The 21,565-nt window shown below is 45.3% G+C and overlaps 1 protein-coding gene across 1 annotated transcript; it reads left to right on the top strand.

Annotated features, from left to right (window-relative positions):
- Positions 1-1,318: 1,318 nt before the first annotated feature.
- Positions 1,319-14,235, top strand: LOC137324052 (leucine-rich repeat-containing protein 70-like). Its single transcript, XM_067988221.1, has 2 exons — positions 1,319-1,381; positions 13,309-14,235. The coding sequence occupies exons 1-2, from the start codon at positions 1,319-1,321 to the stop codon at positions 14,233-14,235; spliced, it is 990 nt and encodes a 329-aa protein (XP_067844322.1).
- The last annotated feature ends 7,330 nt before the right edge of the window (positions 14,236-21,565 follow it).

The raw sequence follows: 21,565 nt of genomic DNA, 5'->3' as shown, positions 1-21,565 counted from the left end.
GCAATAAAATGCCGGCCTCGCCAGTGATGCCCACATCCCATGAACGAATAAAAAAAAATCTGCATCCATCCCTCCCAGGAAGGTCTCCAGACCAGTCAGTGCAACCAACATGGATACTTTGACTACAGGCCTTCACATCTGTTTCAAGGGAACATTGGCAACCGGCTTCCAAGAACTTCCAAATGCCAACTCTCGGGATCTGCAGGTTCTAATTGATAACATCATGTCTGCCCTTCCGCTGCTCAGTGGGCACTCAGATCCAGTACCCAGCAGAAGCGTCATGGCTTAGAGTCTGCCTTCATGATGCTGTCCTCCCACCTACTGACAGCTCATGTGACCTTTCCAGCCAGCCATCTCAGATGCCTTCTGATATTGGTAGCAGAGTACAGTACCAGGCCGTCCATGCTCCTGCAGTGGCAATGCAATTTGCCTGAAGAGTCCTCCTGGCACTTAGAAGTCCTGAAACTAGAGTCACCTCGGTCCCAAGAGGCTCATGATATCCCAGCATAGCCAAGCACCACTCAAGTCTCCTTAAAGAACTGCTGTTTCCTTAAGCAGATCTGATACAATCTCAAAGGAGTAGCGTAGCCCATTGACTCTGGTGAGATGGTACCTCCTAGTTCGTCTTCTTCTTCTTCGATGTAATCTAATCCTGCATGGTTCTCTCATTTCCTCTTTCTCCTGCTTATGTTCTGCCTTCATTTATGGGAATGGCCATAGTGAACACCATGGTAAGGGCTCCATGTCAGGTGGGAAGAGCAGGATTTTCCCGCCTGAAACTGCTGAAAGACAGTTTGTAGAATCCTCTCTTAGCAGCGGAGAAAAAAAAATCGCAATCACTTCAGACAAAGCTGTTGTTTCAGACAAATTTTGTGGACAACTAAAAGCCTGTGTGTTCCACCACTTCTTGGTTTGACAAGTCATGCAGATAACTTACCCCTTGATTCTGGAAGCTTAAGTTATGTCAAATGCAATTCTGGTGTAAATGGTGAAATTTCTGGGACAGCAGCTTTTGCCCTCAATATACTGTCATTTGTGTAAATGCCACCACTTTGGGTGTGGTACATCTACTGCCTGCATCCCATTCCACTGGAATTTTGGAATTTAGTGCGTATTTTAGAATGGGTGTGAGACCGGCTTATCTGACTTGCATCCCAAATTCCAGACCCAACTTTTACCCACAAAAGATCATGGAATTTCAGGCGCTGGATCTTTTCCTCTCTGTTTTCAGCACTTACATTACAACTGGTTTATTCTCTCTCACTGTGTATTCAATCAAGCCATGTTGATTACCTACATAGCATCCAGACAGGATGCAATGACGGCAGAGGATTTTAAAGCCAAAGTAAAAATATTAGACATTGCAGCTCTGGTGCAGGAGGTAACACTAATATAATGCCTCTTCTCACATGACCAATTTTGACCATCAAAAGCTGCTCCATGTGATGTAGTTTCACACTGCTACTATCACTCTCCACTGTCCAAATTTTGGTTAAAAAATATATTTTTATTAAAGCAGAACCTAGAAACGCAACAACAAACTTAAACACATTGCAATATTTTTTATAAAACCTCAGAAATAACACTTCTCCACAGCCTTATAACATCCACATTCCATGTGCGCCCAACTCCCAACTTGCACTGTACAGACCAAAATGACACAATGACTGAAGTACTCTTGTTGGTGAGTGCATTTCTACTGTTGTTAATCCAGCTCTCTCACAGTATTAGGCTCAGTAACTTCTCTTGGATAGCACCCTGTGTTAATAACTGCATCATTACTATGCTAATCCAGTTCTCTTGAACTCTTGGGCTTAGTAACTCCTACTAGCCAGCACACTGTTGATGTTTCTCCACTGATGTTAATCGAGTTCCCTCACATTATTGGGCTCAGTAACTCCTCACAGCCAGCACCCTGCATGCACGACTGCATTTCTAAAGATGTTAATCCAACTCCCTCAGACTGCCGGATTTAGATACCTGCCAGAATGTGACTGATTTCATTAGCTACATCCATCCAGGCTGAGTGCCTTTCCTACAGTTAAAGCCCTCGGCCTAGCTGACTCCTCTATTGGGCATGATGTGGAGATGCCGGTGATGGACTGGGGTGGACAAATGTAAGGAGTCGCACAACACCAGGTTATAGTCCAACGGCTTTATTTGAAATCACAAGCTTTCGGAGCTTTGCTCCTTTGTCAGGTGAAGTGAAGAGTTACATAAAGGCACAGCATATATAGTCAGAGAACAATGCCTGGTGATTACAGATAATCTCGGCAGAGAGATAATCACAGCAATCAAAGGAGTCAATGGTGTTCAAACAGGTTGGTCAGGGAAACATTACATCCAAGAATACTGAGGTGGGGTCACCAGGGGTCAAATGTAGCAGATGCTGGGGCTTGTATTAAAAACAGATAACATTTTTTGGCTGCAAATCGCAGCAGGTCCAGCCGCATCTGTGTATGGAGAACAAGCCAACTACGACTTGAGTCTGGATGACTCTACGTCAGGTGGGGTTACATGTAGCGTGACATGAACCCAAGATCCCGGTTGAGGCCGTCCTCATGGGTGCGAAACTTGGCTATCAATTTCTGCTCAACGATTTTGCGTTGTCGTGTGTCTCGAAGGCCGCCTTGGATAACGCTTACCCGAAGATCGGAGGCTGAATGTCCTTGACTGCTGAAGTGTTCCCCGACTGGGAGGGAACCCTGTCTGGCGATTGTTGCGCGGTGTCCGTTCATCCGTTGTCGCAGTGTCTGCATGGTCTCGCCGATGTACCATGCTCTGGGGCATCCTTTCCTGCAACATATGAGGTAGACAATGTTGGCCGAGTCTCAGGAGTATGAACCATGTACCTGGTGGGTGGTGTCCTCTCGTGTGATGGTGGTATCTGTGTCGATGACCTGGCATGTCTTGCAGAGGTTGCCGTGGCAGGGTTGTGTGGTGTCGTGGACGCTGTTCTCCTGAAAGCTGGGTAATTTGCTGCAAACGATGGTCTGTTTGAGGTTAGGTGGCTGTTTAAAGGCGAGTAGTGGAGGTGTGGGGATGGCCTTCGTCGAGTACCCTTCGCCGTCCAGTACTTCCCCGGAGCGGAGAAACTACGTCATGTTCTTCGCAGCCTTCAACATGTCATCGATGACGACGAACACCTCGCTAAGGCCATCCCCACACCTCCACTACTTGCCTTCAAACAGCCACCTAACCTCAAACAAACCATCGTTCGCAGCAAATTACCCAGCTTTCAGGAGAACAGCGTCCATGACACCACACAACTCTGCCACGGCAAACTCTGCAAGACATGCCAGATCATCGACACAGATACCACCATCACACGAGAGGACGCCACCCACCAGGGACATGGTTCATACTCCTGTGACTCGGCCAACGTTGTCTACCTCATACGTTGCAGGAAAGGATGCCCCAGAGCATGGTACATCGGCGAGACCATGCAGACACTGCGACAACGGATGAACGGACACCGCACAACAATCGCCAGACAGGAGGCTTCCCGCCCAGTCGGGGAACACTTCAGCAGTCAAGAACATTCAGCCTCCGATCTTCGGGTAAGCGTTCTCCAAGGCGGCCTTTGAGACGCACGACAATGCAAAATCGTCGAGCAGAAATTGATAGCCAAGTTCCGCACCCATGAAGACGGCCTCAACCGGGATCTTGGGTTCATGTCACGTTACATGTAACCCCACCTGACGTAGAGTCATCCAGACTCAAGTCGTAGTTGGCTTGTTCTCCATACACAGATGCGGCTGGACCTGCTGCGATTTCCAGCCAAAAAAAGTTATCTGTTTTTAATACAAGCTCCAGCATCTGCTACATTTGACCCCTGCTAACCCCACATCAGTATTCCTGGATGTAATGTTTCCCTGACTAACCTGTCTGAACACCATTGACTCCTTTGATTGCTGTGATTATCTCTCTGCCAAGGTGTGATGAAGGGCAGTTAGAAAGATTATCTGTAATCACCAGGCATTGTTCTCTGACTATATATGCTGTGCCTTTATGTAACTCTTCACTTCACCTGACGAAGGAGCAAAGCTCCGAAAGCTTGTGATTTCAAATAAAGCCGTTGAACTATAACCTGGCGTTGTGCGACTCCTTACAATTGTCCTCTATTGGGAAGACAGCCTGTGTTTTTCTTTGTGAACGTGGACACAAAGAACTCACTTAGGAAATCTGCTACTCCTTGGTCACTCAATATCGTGACACCCTTGGGATCCTTCAGGAATCCTACCTTTTCGTTCTGATTGCCTGCATGCTTGAATATATCTGTAAAAGCGTGTTATGTTTTTACATTTCCCAGTATCTTAGTCTCATTCTCTATTTTAGCTCTCCTGACCAGTTTCCTACGTCACTCAACTAATTCTTATATTCAGCTCTCTCATTCTCCCTACAGATTTATATTTGAGGGAAGTTCTTTTTTGCCCTTAATGCCACCTGATTTCCCTTGTTGTCCACATTGGTTTCCTTCCTTCTCATACTTCTTTTCCAGTGGCATATATTACATTGTGTTCTCTCTAATGTATTCCTGAACATATTCCAATTTTCCCCCTAGTACTTTTCCTTATTAGGAATGTGCCCCTGTGGAGCCCTCCTCGTTCCCTCTTTATCCCCGCTGTCGCAAATTGAGAAATTGGGTACAGGCTTACTTTTGGGTTAATTAGGTTAAGTGCTTAGTTCTGGTTTCTCAGACTATAGTCTATACTTCAAAAGGAGGTCAATTGCAGTTATTCTTGTGAATTAGATCCTTTAGTTAGGTTCAAAAGTCCACACTGTAAATATCTGGTCCTGTGTTAAAAGGATAGATGCTAACTAGTCAATCGTTCCCTGTCATTCAATGCAGGATAGGGAATTGTTTCGCTAATGTCTGACATAAATGCGTTTTTCATTAATATCTCATGACACTTTTAGCTGGCCGAAATGTGTGAGAGTGGACAAGTGATAGATTCCAGGCAATGTGTGTTTACCTGTTCATTTGCATTATTGGGATTCTCTTCATAATTCTGTGTTCTAATATAATGCGAATCTGTACCATTGGACATTTGATCAGGATTCATTGACAGTCTTATCAAAAAAAAATTGAGGATATAGGACATGAGGGCCTTTGAGTTACACCAGTGGTTCAGGGATGTCTGGAGCTGTCCAGAAACAGGAGCTTGGTAAGCCCTTATCTTAAATAGTCCACAAAAGAAACTGTGTGAAATCAAGTGTGAACGGAGAGTTTGGTACGTGTGGGAGTTCGGTGAAGTGGGGGAAGGAGGTGCTGCTTTGCCTTGCTTTTCCGAATTTTTTCCCCAGAGCGGCAGTGGACCTGAGAGTAGAAGACTGAGATTGTGGAATAAAAAGCAGCAGCAGACCTGCAACAAGAGACAACTACTGTGCGACGTCACAGGTGAGGCAGGAGAGTCCGAGAGGTGAGCACAGTATAAAAGGAGAGACCTAGAGCGGGAGGAGAGTCTGAGAGTCTAAGGCAAGTCATGGCAGCAGAGCTCGCACCCGTGATATGCTCCTCCTGCACTATGTGGGAAGTCATGGACACTACCAGTGTCCCTGGCGACCATGTGTGCAGGAAGTGTGTCCAGCTGCAGCTACTGGCTAACCGTCTTTCAGAGCTGGAGCTGCGGGTGGATTCGCTGTGGAGCATCCGCAATGCTGAGACTATCGTGGATAGCACGTTCAGTGAGGTGGTCACACCGCAGGTAAAGATTACGCAGGCAGAAAGGAAATGGGTGACCGCCAGGCAGAGTAAAAGGACTAGGCAGGTAGAGCAGGAGTCCCCTGGGGCCATCTCCCTCTCAAACAGATATTCTGCTTTAGATACTGTTGGGGGAGATGGCCTAGCAGGGGAATGCAGCAAGAGCCAGGTTCGGGGCACCACGGGTGGCTCTGCTGCACGGGAGGGGAGGAAGAAGAGTGGCAGGGCTATAGTGATAGGGGATTCAATTGTAAGGGGAACAGATAGGCGTTTCTGCGGCCGCAAACGTGACTCCAGGATGGTATGTTGCCTCCCTGGTGCTAGGGTCAAGGATGTCACGGAGCGGCTGCAGGGCATTCTGGAGGGGAAGGATGAACAGCCAGTAGTCGTGGCCCATATTGGTACCAATGACATAGGTAAAAAAAGGGATGAGGTCCTGCAAGGCGAATTTAAGGAGTTAGGAGACAAATTAAAAAGCAGGACTTCAAAGGCAGTGATCTCAGGATTACTACCAGTGCCACGTGCTAGTGAGTATAGGAACAGGAGAATAGACAGGATGAATGCGTGGCTGCAGGGATGGTGTAGGAGGGAGGGATTTAGATTCCTGGGACATTGGGACCGGTTCTGGGGAAGGTGGGACCTGTACAAGCGTGATGGGTTACACCCGAGCAGGACCGGGACCAATGTCTTCACGTGGGTGTTTGCTAGTGCTGTTGTGGAAGGTTTAAACTAGAGTGGCAGGGGGATGGGAACCTGAGTGGGGAGTCAGAAGAGAATAAAATTGAGAGCAGCAAGAGAGGGGAAGACCCAAGGGAAATCTACAATACAAATAGTACAAACAGTTGTTCAAGAACAAGTGAGAGGGAAAAGCGTAGAGCAGCGGAAAGAAAGTGTACTTTAGGCACGACAGATAAAATAAAAACTAGAAAGCGTAAGGCGATTAACCCAGCATCAAAGCTGTGGCAGGGGGTTGGGAACCTGAGCAGGGAAACAGAGGAAAGCGTGTCAGGAAGGGACAGAAGGTATGGAGTAAAAGGTAAAGTGTTAAAAAAGGAAAAAGCAGGAACTAAGTGTCACAAAACATATTTGAAAGTTCTTTATCTGAATGCACGTAGCATTCGTAACAAAATGGACGAGTTAACGGCACAAATAACTACGTATGGGTATGATCTTGTGGCCATTACAGAAACATGGCTGCAGGGTGACAACGACTGGGAATTAAATATGCCAGGGTATTTAACAATCAGGAAGGACAGGCAGGAAGGAAGTGGAGGTGGGGTGGCTATATTAATAAAGGAAGGAATCACTGTAATACAGAGAAATGATATTGGGACAAAGGATCAGGATAATGAAACAGTTTGGGTAGAGATAAGGAATAATAAGGGGAAAGAAACACTAGTGGGCGTAGTATATAGGCCTCCTAATAGTTGCAACTCTGCTGGAAGAAGTATTAATCAGGAAATAGTCGGGGCATGTAATAAGGGAACAGCTATAATTATGGAGGATTTTAACTATCATATTAACTGGACAAATCAAATTGGGCAGGGCAGCCTTGAGGAAGAGTTTATTGAGTGTATTAGGGATGGATTTCTTGAGCAGTATGTAACTGATCCTACAAGGGGGCAAGCAACCTTGGACCTGGTCCTGTGTAATGAGCCAGGATTAATTAATAATGTCCTAGTTAAGGATCCCCTTGGAATGAGTGACCATAACATGGTTACATTCCATATCCAATCAGAGGGTGAGAAGGTTGGTTCTCAAACAAGCGTACTGAGCTTGAATAAAGGAGACTATGATGGTATGAGAGCGGAATTGATTAAAGTGGACTGGGAAAATAGATTAAAGGGTAAGACGGTACATGAGCAGTGGTGTTCATTCAAGGAGTTATTTTACAACTTTCAAAACAAATATATTCCACTGAGGAAAAAAGGATGTAAAAGAAATGACAGCCATCCGTGGCTAAGTAAAGAAATTAAGGACAGTATCCGACTAAAAACAAGGACATATAAGGTAGCCAAACTTAGTGGGAGGATAGAAGATTGGGAAGTCTTCAAAAGACAGCAAAAAGTAACTAAAGGATTGATTAAGAAAGGGAAGATAGATTATGAAAATAAATTAGCAAAAAATATAAAAACAGATAGCAAGAGTTTCTATAGTTATATAAAAAGAAAAAGGGTGGCTAAGGCAAACGTAGGTCCCTTAGAGGATGAGACCAGGAAATTAATGGTGGGAAACATGGAGATGGCAAAAATGCTGAACAAATATTTTGTTTCAGTCTTTACGGTAGAGGACACTAAGAATATCTCAACACTGGACAAACAGGGGGCTCGAGGCGGGGAGGAGCTAAATACGATTAAAATCACTAAGGAATTGGTACTCAGTAAAATAATGGGACTCAAGGCGGATAAATCCCCTGGACCTGATGGCTTACATCCGAGGGTCTTGAGGGAAGTGGCAGTAGGGATTGTGGATGCTTTGGTAATAATTTTCCAAAATTCTCTGGACTCGGCAAAGGTCCCGGCAGATTGGAAAACTGCTAATGTAACACCCTTATTTAAAAAGGGTAGTAGGCAGAAGGCTGGAAATTATAGACCAGTTAGCCTAACATCTGTGGTGGGTAAAATTTTGGAGTCTATTATTAAGGAGACAGTAGTGGAACATTTGGATAAACATAATTTAATAGGACAAAGTCAGCATGGCTTTACGAAGGGGAAGTCATATCTGACAAATTTGCTCGAGTTCTTTGAGGACATAACGTACAGGGTGGATGAAGAGGAACCAGTGGACGTAGTGTATTTAGACTTCCAGAAGGCATTCGACAAGGTGCCACCTAAAAGATTATTGCTCAAGATAAAAAATCACTGGATTGGGGGTAATATTCTGGCATGGGTGGAGGATTGGTTATCTAACAGGAAGCAGAGAGTTGGGATAAATGGTTCATTCTCGGACTGGCAACCAGTAGCCAGTGGTGTTCTGCAGGGGTCAGTGCTGGGTCCCCAACTCTTTACAATCTATATTAACGATTTGGAGGAGGGGACCGAGTGTAACATATCAAAGTTTGCAGATGATACAAAGATGGGAGGGAAAGTGGAGAGTGAGGAGGACATAAAAAACCTACAGGGGGATATAGACAGGCTGGGTGAGTGGGCAGAGATTTGGCAGATGCAATACAATATTGGAAAATGTGAGGTTATGCACTTTGGCAGGAAAAATCAGAGAGCAAGTTATTATCTTAATGGTGAGAAACTGGAAAGTACTGCAGTACAAAGGGATCTGGGGGTCCTAGTGCAAGAAGATCAAAAAGTTAGTATGCAGGTGCAGCAGGTGATCAAGAAGGCCAATGGAATGTTGGCTTTTATTGCTAGGGGGATAGAATATAAAAACAGGGAGGTATTGCTGCAGTTATATAAGGTATTGGTGAGACCGCACCTGGAATACTGCATACAGTTTTGGTGTCCATACTTAAGAAAAGACATACTTGCTCTCGAGGCAGTACAAAGAAGGTTCACTCGGTTAATCCCGGGGATGAGCGGGTGGACATATGAGGAGAGGTTGAGTAGATTGGGACTCTACTCATTGGAGTTCAGAAGAATGAGAGGCGATCTTATTGAAACATATAAGATTGTGAAGGGGCTTGATCGGGTGGATGCGGTAAGGATGTTCCCAAGGATGGGTGAAACTAGAACTAGGGGGCATAATCTTAGAATAAGGGGCTGCTCTTTCAAAACTGAGATGAGGAGAAACTTCTTCACTCAGAGGGTAGTAGGTCTGTGGAATTTGCTGCCCCAGGAAGCTGTGGAAGCTACATCATTAAATAAATTTAAAACAGAAATCGACAGTTTCCTAGAAGTAAAGGGAATTAGGGGTTACGGGGAGCGGGCAGGAAATTGGACATGAATTTAGATTTGAGATTAGTATCACATCAGCCATGATCTTATTGAATGGCGGAGCAGGCTCGAGGGGCCGATTGGCCTACTCCTTCTCCTATTTCTTAAGTTCTTATGTAAGAGGCTGAAGGTTTGCATGTGCCAAGAAGGTAGACCTGAAAGAGTCCGCTGGAAGTAATATTTGCCGGACTGTTTGATTTAACTGAACAAGGTTCGATGCTTGAAAAGGGTAAATTTAATCCCATGCAAAGCATTTCTCGTTCAATTGAGATGTGTAGAATTGCTTAACATCTTTGATTCTATATTTAAATTTAAGTAAATCTGAGGGGTTTTTTGTCCGTAAGAAATGGTTCCGTTGTTTGATTCTTTCCATCTTCTGAATTATGAAGAGCTATGACAAGAAAATTACACACATTCCAGTGTGCATGTTACAGCTGAATTGGGAAATTATTAGCTCTGCGCAATGTAACCAAAGGCACTCATTACCTAATCACAATGGTTAAGGCCAACTCGTGAATAGCCTGGTACAACTGCTAAAATAGAAATTATGTTTAAAAAGCCCAGACTATAACATCCTCCAAATCCATCCTCCTAAACTCGAGAATCTCTGTTGTTTTCCTCCTGTTCTTTAATGTAAGCCTGACATTAAACTTATACTTTGGCCTCTGTTTCTAAGGTGCTAACTATAACGTCCTCCAGCATTCTCTGGCTGTTACATCACCCATTACGTGCAGCTTCCATAATCATTTGAGTCATGGGAGTATATTTTTGTCTTCAACACATTTTTTTATTCATTCATGGGATGTGGATGTCGCTGACAAGGCCAGCATTTATTACCCATCCCTAATTGCCCTTGAGAAGGTGGTGAGGCGCCTTCTTGAACCACTGCAGTCCGTGTGGTGAAGGTTCTCCCACAGTGCTGTTAGGGAGTTCCAGGATTTTGACCCAGTGACGAAGAAGGAACGGCGATATATTTCCAAGTCAGGATGGTGTGTGACTTGGAGGGGAACGAACCACATGGGCGATATCTGGCATAGCAGATTTCCCCTCTGTTGCAGAACCGGTCTGATTGTCATGCCATTGCTATCAATTGAATGAAAATCGGACAGGTTCTACGATGGATGGGTGATTCGCTTCACCAGATTACCACCCATTAAAAGGACTTGAAATTATATAGCACCTTTCATGACCTCAGGACATGCTAAAGCACTTTACAACCAATGGAGTACTTTTGAAGTATAGTCACGTTGAAATGTAGGAAACGCAGCAGCCAATTTGCACACTGCAAGGTCCCACAAACAGCAATGAGATTAATGACCAGATAATCTGTTTTAGTGATATTGGTTGAGAGATAATTATTGGCCAGGACACAGGGAATAACTCCCCTGCTCTTCTTTGAATAGTGCCATGGGATCTTTCATGTCCACCTGAGAGGGCAGACAGAACCTTGGTTTTGAACCCCATCCAAAAGACAGCACCACCTCAGTACAGCACTGGAGTATCAGCCTGAATTAAGTACTCAAGTTTCTGGATTGAGACTTAAACCCACAACCTTCTGACTCAAAGGGGCGAGTGCAACCCACTGAGCCAAGGCGGACACCAAGCTACTTGTTTTCACAGTATGGTGGGGGGTGTTGAACTGTTTCCTTGACGCTGTTGGTCCACTTTTGCTGGTTTTCTATATTGGCACGTTTGGTCATTCTTTCTTCTCTGTTTTCTGTTTGCTCGGCAAGGTTTACCCTTCTCCACTTATTAGTACTTTAAATCCTCCTCAGGACCTGTTGATCAGGCTGACTAATTGATTTGTTCAAGCTGTTGAGTAACAGTAAAGTATTTGCTTGTTGTTGATTCGTAATAAAGGATTAAAGGTTTTCTGACAGATTGGAATTGAACAGGAAACATGCTGTTCAGTAGCGTTTTACTCTGTTCCAGTATCAGAAATCTACACCCTTTCACAATCTCTAAAGCTCTCTCCTGTTTAAATCATTTCAATGAAAGAAAAAAGGGGATGCACTTAATCAATCCTTAACAATTCATGATGTTGCAGTCAAGCTTCATTATTTAAAGTCTTAAACACAAAAATTGTGTTGACAGCGGCACTAAACCTAGATGTAAACGGGATTTAACTGAGCACTGATTGCATTTGCAAGGCAAATTTTTAATGGAAATTTGTTAAAAATAGAATTAAAAGGGGATATACATACATATATATATATAAAATACTTGTCTATGATTTAAGCCTGTTACTACATTTTGCATTCTAATGAATTTTGTTGTTTATCCGATTCCTTGCCCCAACAATAAACTCGTCGCTTAGTGGGGCTTTTTAATTCTTGTCCTTGAAGAGCAAAGTGCTGGAAGGCAGGGAGGATGGCGTTTATTTACCTTGAATTAAGCTCCTGCTGTAAGTCGCCCACTGCACGTTCGGCGGGAGGATGTTCTGGGTGTATCTAGCAAGCGGTGCCAAGTTGGTTCCTACATTATTTACAGGGATATCTCTCATTACAGCAAGGTAACCGTGTCCCTTTTCCTACCGACACGTACTGAGCACTTAAACCCAACCCACTGTTTGACACCTCACCCTGATCTCACCCCGCCCTGCCTGAAAGACTCATCTCCAAAATCCAACCCACCTCGTAAATCCTTGCTGTATCTCCTCAGCAATACATCAGACCCAAGCTCTTGGATATCCGCTGCTTTCTCTCTCTCTCCCTCCCTCCCCCTCCATCCCCGGGCAGTTTGGAGTCTCTCCCCGTCTCCTTTTCATCTCACCGTTCACTGCCAAGATTGTGGATCCCTATTGAAACGTCTAGCCAGCAAACAGACCCAGAACATAGGGAGTACAGGTGGGAGCTCAGTACAGGTAATGGATGCATTACAAACAAAGCCGTTATTTTACAGAGACCTCCTGGCCAATTACTTTTTGTGTTTCACAATATTTTCTAAATAGAATCAACATCTAAAGATTAAATATATCATATACATGGCTAATGCATTTATATATTTTATATGTATGTGGAATTTGATATTTGCTTTGTGAAAACCGTGGTCAGATTAATAAACCTGCTAATGATAGTTGTAAAGATGCAGCTCTTGGTGCTTATACTGACTGACATTAATTTAGTTAAACCTCCCAGTGTGATCTATGAGCTGACAATATATTTGTTGTGGCAGCTTAATTTTTTTGACAAGGTAAAAGTGCTTCCCTAGAAAAAACAAACGTTTTGTTTTCCAGGACGGTCTAGTGCTGATTAATGTTTACTCAGATCTATTTGTATAATCCTGGAAATTAATAAAATACATGACTATACATTACAGTATATATTATCAGTACTTGGATTGTATTGGATGATGCAATTAGCTGGATATTAGTCAGTATTGAATAATATCCAGATGAAGAGTATTTTATTGAATTGATTACTTAATTTTTCTCATTCTGATTGAACCCTTAAGGCTGTGATGGAAGAGTAGAAGCAGCACAATTAGAAACACAGAGAGACTGTAGCAAATGACCTGGGAGTTTCAGAACTTCCCACTTCCACCTTCCACCTTCCGATTTCAGTTTTAAAAGGACAGTTGAAGATGATTCTCCCTGCAGTGCTGCTGCTTGTTTTTCGACCCAGCGTTACATCTGAGACCTGGTCCCTGTGTCCCAGAGGGTGTGATTGTAGAGAAGGCCTCAAGTATGTAAACTGTTCAGCTGCTTCACTCCACCAGGTCCCCAAGAGCATACCAACAGATACAGAGCACCTGGACCTCTCCAAGAATAACCTGACCATTCTTCCAGCCAAAGCCTTCCAGTCCTTCTGGAGAATTAATATTCTCCTCATTAGCTCCAGTAATGTCAAGGAAGTGGAGGATGGAGCCTTCACCGTACTGGGGAACCTATGGAGGCTTGATCTCCAGAGAAATGATATCAGGCAGCTAAGCAACAGCTTTTCCATTGGCCTTTCCTTCCTCAACGAGCTAATACTATCAGACAACAATTTAGAGGAGCTCAATTCACAAATGTTCCAGTACCTAGACAATGTGCAGAAACTCTACCTGAATAATAACCAGATTTCTAACATACAGAATGGGGCTTTCAGAAGTATGACGAGGCTGCGACAGCTGCACCTTCAGAATAACCAACTCGATATCTTAAATAATGGTGTTTTCTTCATGCTTCAAAGTTTGGAGGTGTTAAATCTTCAGGGTAATCAAATCAAAAATGTTGACTCCGGTGTTTTCACGTCATTGACAAGCTTGACACTCTTAAATCTGTCCAAAAATGTATTGGAACGAATCAAATACAAGACTTTCTTGGGTATTCAGACTTGGGGCACGCACATTTTACTGTCTGAGAATAACTGGACCTGTGACTGTGAGCTCCAGAGGGTTTTCGGTAAGCTGCACAGTGTCCAGCGCCTGATTGTGGATGACTATAACAATGTGATCTGCCTGGAGCCCCCTGGATTGAAGGATCTGCCTTTAGCATCTGTTGACACCCAGTTGTGCATAGCAGAGACAGTCACAGTCCTGGTCATCACTTTTACAGTCTTCATCACTGTAGTAGCTGCTATTGTAATGGCTGAGAGGAACAGGAAGAAACGGACAGGAAAACACTGGAGCGAGGAAAGCGAAGACTTCGATTCACAAAATTAATGTACGTAATTCAGTGGACAAGGGTAAGGTTAGGTCACATACCTTCCTCAATGGGTCATGGGGTAAATGAGCCACATGGTGTGGCATTTAACTATCTAGACTAGGAAGATCCCAAGTTCAACCCATGGTCTGGGCTGAGTTAGCCGAACTGGGTGTGCTACAACTGACCTCGATGTACCCAGATTAGGCAAGGGGATAAATCAGCCTATTCCTGTGTTGCAATGTAATGATTTACCCTGGAATTGTGTTTCTGTGGACACTGCACGAGGGCAGCATTAGGTTCAGCTGTTAAATAGTCGCAACACTCGCTGTCCACTTTCACATAAGGGTGAGGTGTTGGACAGCTACTTCATCAGTTGCTGTCTTCATAAGAGGAGGGGTATGGGCAGAAAAGTGATAGGAAGCAAAAGAAAGGATAGGCCACAATATATAGAGTGTCAGCTGGCTCCATCGTAACCCTGGTCTGGTACCATAATAATGTAAAATGGGTTTTCAATCACATATTGCAAAGTGACATAGGCAAGGTCGCTAGTAATAGTGTTGGTAAAGGAAAATGCAAACTCCAGAGCACTCAGATGGGAAGAGCTTAAAATGGTTAAGGAAATGAAATTGTCTTATTTTTAAGAAGAAGCATTAGTGAGTGTTTTCAAGAATGGTACTCACTCTGGTTCGGTTCACCAACCACTCTCAATTGGCTCTTTTGGGTTACGATGTCATCTGAACCCTTTGAATGTGTTACAGCCTTATAACTCACTCTCTGCCATTGTATATTCTCTATTATTGCTGCCATTTTCTTATTGCTGCCAAGAAGACTAAAGACTAACCTGCTGTTAGTCACATTGAAATGCCCGATCTGTATCCAGGATGCCAAAAGGCAACCAAGGTAATAACAGTGGACCAGAGAGAAACCCATACAATATGTAAGTCTTTCTGAGCTGAGAGTCCCAGTACGGTGAGCCTCCAGCTGGCTGACTTTTGACTGGGAAAATGGCGGACTTCTCCTGTCTGCTGGGAGACATGATAGACTTTTTTTTTCAAATAGTGTTCAGAATGTTCTTTAAAGAACTAGAAATCAGGTCGGTGGGTAAATCCACCATCTTGGATGGTACTCCGACACGCAGTCCAGGAAGATCTCAAGTTTAGCCTGTGGTCTTGGTTGGGTCGGTAGTAAGGGTGCTACTGTTTAGCCTCTGTGCAACTGGGTGAGGGAGTGGGGAAAATCAGCCAGGATTCCCACTCCTGATTTATATCTGGTGACCTCTGCTGGAAAAATCAGCCAGGTTTCCGACTCCTGATTATGTCTGGTGATCTCTGCTGGAAAGTCTGGGTGCATGGATATTGTGGAAAAACAGGATTGAGACTAGCTGTGATTTCTCCCTGCCTGTTGTTTGTAGAGTTTGCTGAAACTTGCTTTCTGTGCTCACACACAAAGAGTGGGGGATGGTGGTGGGGGGGTGGGGTTGTAATTTTGACTTTGGGCGATAGTCAATGGAAATAAAAATCGGGAGAGATGTATAACAGGAGGCTGATCCGATACCGCCTGTTTTACACTATCGTCCAAAGTCAAAATGACCCCCAGAGTGTCCACTTGGGTCAGAAACCAAGAGGCTGCTAGCAAATGTGGAACTGTACCCCAGTATGAGTCATTGTCTTCAGGAGAGGAGGGGAAAAGCCTGGGGGAAAAATGAGCTTGTTTTCTATTAGATTTTCCTGATTCTGACACCGTGAACTATCACAATTGGGATTTGACTCTTGTAAAAGAGCCAGCAGATTGAATATTGCGGGTTGCTGCAGTCCTGTTTGTGAACGGGTTTATCATTTAACCAGCTCAGGTATTTGTTTACGTGAGGTTCGTTTCAATGAGGGACTGAGAAACAAAGTCAAGGTGACAGGAAGTGACATTTCTGACCAGGCAATATCTGAAATTTTAAATCAGGGAGCCACAAAATAATTGAAAAAAAATCTCTAACAAATCTTTGGTTGTGTGTAGCCTGCGTAACCATACAAAATGTCCGGCCTCAGATCAGTGTCGTATATTATAGGTAGGGCACACTGAGAAAACAAGGTAGCCTTTCTCTGGGGACTCACGGGAGGTGATTTTAGACTTCCTACTGAAAACGGGTGCAAAGTTGGCAGAGTGACGCAGTGCCAGCCCGAAGCTGATATCGAGAGGCCCCGACCATTTCCAGTTTTGGGCTTCATTTGAGCGCTAGTGGCGAGTTGCAGGTGTCAAGCAGTATCTCATTTTAAGCTTGCTAGTTGTTGGAGGGAGGGAAATCAGTCGGGTCGCATACCGAGCTGGTCAGCAGATTGGGCCTGGGGGTGGGGCTTGGGGGGGAGATCTGCAATCAGAGCTTCGACAGCCGCCTGCAGTATTTTACTGTGGAGCCAGGGGGAGCAGCCCCACAAAAATTCCCCAGAGACATCTTTGGGCCTTTTCTCGAGCGGTCCCTTTAATGACCGCTGGTTAAGTCGCCTGGTAAAAATGGGCGGAATATGCGCAGTGCACGCTCTGCCCATTTAGGAACATAGGAACAGGAGTAGGCCATTCAGCCCCTCGTGCCTGCTCCGCCATTTGATAAGATCATGGCTGATCTGTGATCTAACTCCATATACCTGCCTTTGGCCCATATCCCTTAATACCTTTGGTTGCCAAAAAGCTATCTATCTCAGATTTAAAATTAGCAATTGAGCTAGGATCAATTGCCGTTTGTGGAAGAGAGTTCCAAACTTCTACAACCCTTTGTGTGTAGAAATGTTTTCTAATCTCGCTCCTGAAAGGTCTGGCTCTAATTTTTAGACTGTGCCCCCTACTCCTAAAATCCCCAACCAGCAGAAATAGTTTCTCTCTATCCACCCTATCTGTTCCTCTTAATATCTTATAAACTTCAATCAGATCACCCCTTAACCTTCTAAACTCTAGAGAATACAACCCCAATTTGTGTAATCTCTCCTCGTAACTTAACCCTTGAAGTCCGGGTATCATTCTAGTAAACCTACGCTGCACTCCCTCCAAGGCCAATATGTCCTTCCAAAGGTGCGGTGCCCAGAACTACTCACAGTACTCCAGGTGCGGTCTAACCAGGGTTTTGTATAGCTGCAGCATAACTTCTGCCCCCTTGTACTCCAGTCCTCTAGATATAAAGGCCAACATTCCATTTGCCTTCTTGATTATTTTCTGCACCTGTTCATGACACTTCAATGATCTATGTACCTGAACCCCTAAGTCCCTTTGGACATCCACTGTTTTTAACTTTTTACCATTTAGAAAGTACCCTGTTCTATCCTTTTTTGATCCAAAGTGGATGACCTCACATTTGCCACAATTTTGCCCATTCACCTAATCTATCAATATCGCTTTGTAATTTTATGTTTTCATCTACACTGCTTACAATGCCACCAATCTTTGTGTCACCGGTAAACTTAGATATGAGACTTTCTATGCCTTCATCTAAGTCGTTAATAAATATTGTGAATAATTGAGGCCCCAAGACAGATCCCTGCGGGACTCCACTAGTCACATCCTGCCAATGTGAGTACCTTCCCATTATCCCTACTCTCTGTCACCTTTCGCTCAGCCAACTTCCTAACCAAGTCCGTACTTTTCCCTTGATTCCATGGGCTTCTATCTTAGCTGTACCTAAAGATTGCAAACGGAGTCCTACAATTGGCGTAGGACCCCAATTTGCACATTTAAGCGGCCTCCTGCCAGTAACAAGCGGGCGTGCCGCTCACTCATTTACAGGCCGGCCTGAAAATCGCAGCAGGCGGGCCTTGGACGCCAATGAGCAGCCGAGGTGCCCCTCCTCCCCTCACCCATTTTCAACTGCCGGCTGACTATTTTTCAGGCGAGAAACGGGCAGCCAGCAGTTGAAAATCGGCCTAATTAAGTGAAAAGAGGCCTACGATTTATCTACGCTAAAAGGTTGTGCAAAATCTATCAGAGAGCCCAATAATAATGATGCAGCTCTTAGCCCAGTCCTGTAAATCTGTTTTCAGCCATTGCTCTGGTATATCCCAGCAAGCGAGGCGATGCAAATGATTTTACAACTATGTGGACACTGAGACAATGAAGAAGGTCGAAGTCATGTGTACTCGACCCAATTGAAACCTTGGATTGTTGCTTTTAGACCTTCAGCTGTGCTGCATCGATTGTGTTAATTTGCTTGTCTGCAACTTTCAACGGAGTTTGCACATATCACTCAGTATAACTATAGACATCGTACAAATCTCCTCTTCACAATCTCACATCTCTTTTCGTGATTTAATTTCTACTTTTCCTAGCTGATGTTTTCCTTTTCCATTATGTTTGGTACTTTTTGGGGAAAATTTTGCACTCCTCAAGGACAGGATTTTCTTCCTAGGGAATGGAACATTTCTATATCTGCCCCATCACCAATTGTGTCATTTTGTTTGCCTCTGCCTCTGCTTCTTCCCCCTCCTCCCACCGCAACTCAAATATTAGCCCATGTGCTCATCATGTCGAGGGTCTCCTAGCCTGCCTCCCTGTCTCCACTCTTCACCTTGTTATCACATGTTCAAAGCCCACACACTTGTCCACTCAAAGTCCAACACTCAGTGGGTATTAGGAGTCAAATTTGTCGTGTGGGGCTGCAGTCGCATGTAGGCCAGGCCGGGTAGAGGGTGGCAGTTTCCCTTCCCTGAAGGACATTAGTGAGCCAGTTTTTTGATGACACTCTGGAACCTTTCGTCATTATTTAACTCTGGTGCCAGCCCATACATTACCAGATGTATTGAATTCAGTTTCCTGCTATGGTGGGATTTGAATTCATGGGGGTAAATTTTAACAGGGAGCTGGGAAGGTGATGGGGCGGGGGGGAAAATTCCTGATGGGAAACTTGGAACTATGGATTTCCCGGACGTCCTTACGATTTTGATGTAAGGACGTCTTTCAATTTTTTTCAGGCTGCCTGTCAGTCGGAAGGGAGAGCAGCCAGGGAGCGGAAGCCAGCAGTTAAGTCTTAGATTGGGGGGGGTGGTGGGGGTCCGGTCATCGGGGGTGGAGGGGAGGGGATCGGTCAATGGCAGCCATTGGCGGGGGGGTGATCGGGGGGATGGTCATCAGGGTCTCAGTCATAGGAGGGTTGGACATCGGTGGGGGGGGGGTTGTTGGAAATCATGGGGGGGGGTTGGAGTTGGTGGGGGGTCGGAGATCGTGGGGGGAGTCGGAGATCGTTGGGGGGTCGGAGGTCGTGGGGGGGGTCAGAAATCTTCAGGAGGGCCGGATATCGGGGGGGTCGGAGATTGCTGGGGGGAGGGTCGGCGATCGCGGGGAGGTGTCTGACATCGGGAGGGGGTCAGCCGATCGCGCGTGTGGGATCGTGGCAGGTAGGCTTGTTGGACCTGGAGAAAACATTCCTGCTCCTCCTGGCCCATAAGCAGTGCAATAAAAGCATTTACCTGCTGATCCGGGCCTTCTCTTATGTGGCGTGAAGCAGAAGGCCCGGGAATCCTGGCCCCCAGGAGTTAAAAATAAAAAACCTATTAAAATGGAGGCCCACAACCTCCTTAAAAGATTTCACTGATTGACCCGCCTCCTGAGAACGGGTTGGTCGCCCGCCCGTCGACCTGTCTCCGTTAAAACTGGAAGTGGGCGGTTTGGAGGCGGGTTTTACTTTTTTATGATTTTTACCTTCCCACCCACCCCGAACCCACCCGTTCGTGGGGTTGAAATTTACCCCATAACCTCTGGCTTGTTAGTTGACTGCCAGAAGCACTACACCATTCTACTCTTTTTTTTTTAAGAGGCACCTTTATGCTACGTTCCATACCAACTAGGAGCTGAGTTAGTTCACACAGGACTCTTACAGTCAGCAGAGAGAAGAGACATTCCTCCCATCGGTGTGGACTGGATTCAAACCAGGTCCCAGAGGTGGAAATTCAAAACAAATCCAGTGCATCACCCAGTCCAGCATTTCATTATAATGCATACAAACAATGATTTCAATTAATTCTGTTGTACAGTTGTTCCTGTGCTATTTAACTGTTGAATAAATGTTATTCACTTGTAAGATTCCCTTGCCCCAGCCTTTCCTATCCCTTGGTGGGCAACTGTGGCAGAAGATAATTATCAGCACAGTGAACTCTACAGCAGAAACCAATCGTACAAAATTAAACAGGTAAAACTAGTAGCCTTGGCGACAGCGACCCACCCATTGCAAAATGCAGCAGTTGTCAGGGAAAAGGCAGAGTCAAACGTCAAAGCTCGTGGGAAAAGTAAAACTAGACTCTCAGTCTATGTTATGAAAAATAATAGACAGCGGGGAGAGTGGCTGATGTTGTAATGATCTTGGGTTTCTGCATAAACTGCTCTCATTTGATGACAGCAGCAGAGCAGCTGCCCAGCCCCCATTCCATCCCATCCCAACCCATCCCAACCCATCCCAACCCATCCTAACCCATCCCAACCCTTCTCAACCCATCCCATCCCAACCCATCCCATCCCAACCCATCCGAAACCATCCCAACCCATTCCATCCCATCCCATCCCAACCCATCCCAACCCATCTCAATCCTTCCCATCCCATCCCAACTCTTAGATTCCATTGTCGCCTTTTTATTGTCAGTTTGGTTAAATTGGTAGCACTTTCATCTCAGAGTCAGAGGCTAGGGGCCCAATATTACCATGGCGGCGGGGGGTCGATTGGGTGTGTGGGTAACGCGCTCGGTGAAATCAGTTTGCTCCGCGCGCAATCGCAAGCTGATTGGATCCACTTACCTGATCTTCCGGGTTCCCCGCTGCTGAGCTGTGCAGCGGGCGGTCTGTGCATGCGCAGTAAGGTCTGTCAGCTGGAGGAGCTCTATTTAAAGGGGCAGTCCTCCACTGACTGATGCTGCAAGAAATAGGAAAAATTACAGCTTGGAGCAGCCCAGGGGGAAGGCTGCTCCCAGGTTTAATGATGCCTCACTCCAGCTCTTATTGGATGGGGTGATGAAGAGGGGGAGGACAGAGATCTTCCCCCCGGCGGGCGGGAGGAAGTGGCCTGCCTCTGCCACCAAGAAGGCCTGGCTCGAGGTGGCAGAGGAGGTCACCTGCACCACCAACATATCGCGCACCTGCATACAATGCAGGAGGCGCTGCAATGACCTAAGTAGGTCAGCCAAAGTGAGTACACTTACTCATTCCCCTACTCTCTGTCTGCCACATCACCACCCCCACCCCACATCTCCTTCTGCACTGCCAACACTACTCTGTCACATCACCCCTCACACCCACTCAAACCTCATCCTCATCTTACCTGCACTTAATCACCTCGCCAGTACTCATCCCGCCACTACCACTCAACCCAATCCTCATACAATCTCATGG

Source organism: Heptranchias perlo, chromosome 7 (assembly GCF_035084215.1).
Source record: "Heptranchias perlo isolate sHepPer1 chromosome 7, sHepPer1.hap1, whole genome shotgun sequence".
NCBI classification, from domain to species: domain Eukaryota; kingdom Metazoa; phylum Chordata; class Chondrichthyes; order Hexanchiformes; family Hexanchidae; genus Heptranchias; species Heptranchias perlo.
The sequence above is the reverse complement of the archived record's forward strand: the minus strand, read 5'-3'. Positions and strand labels throughout refer to the sequence as shown.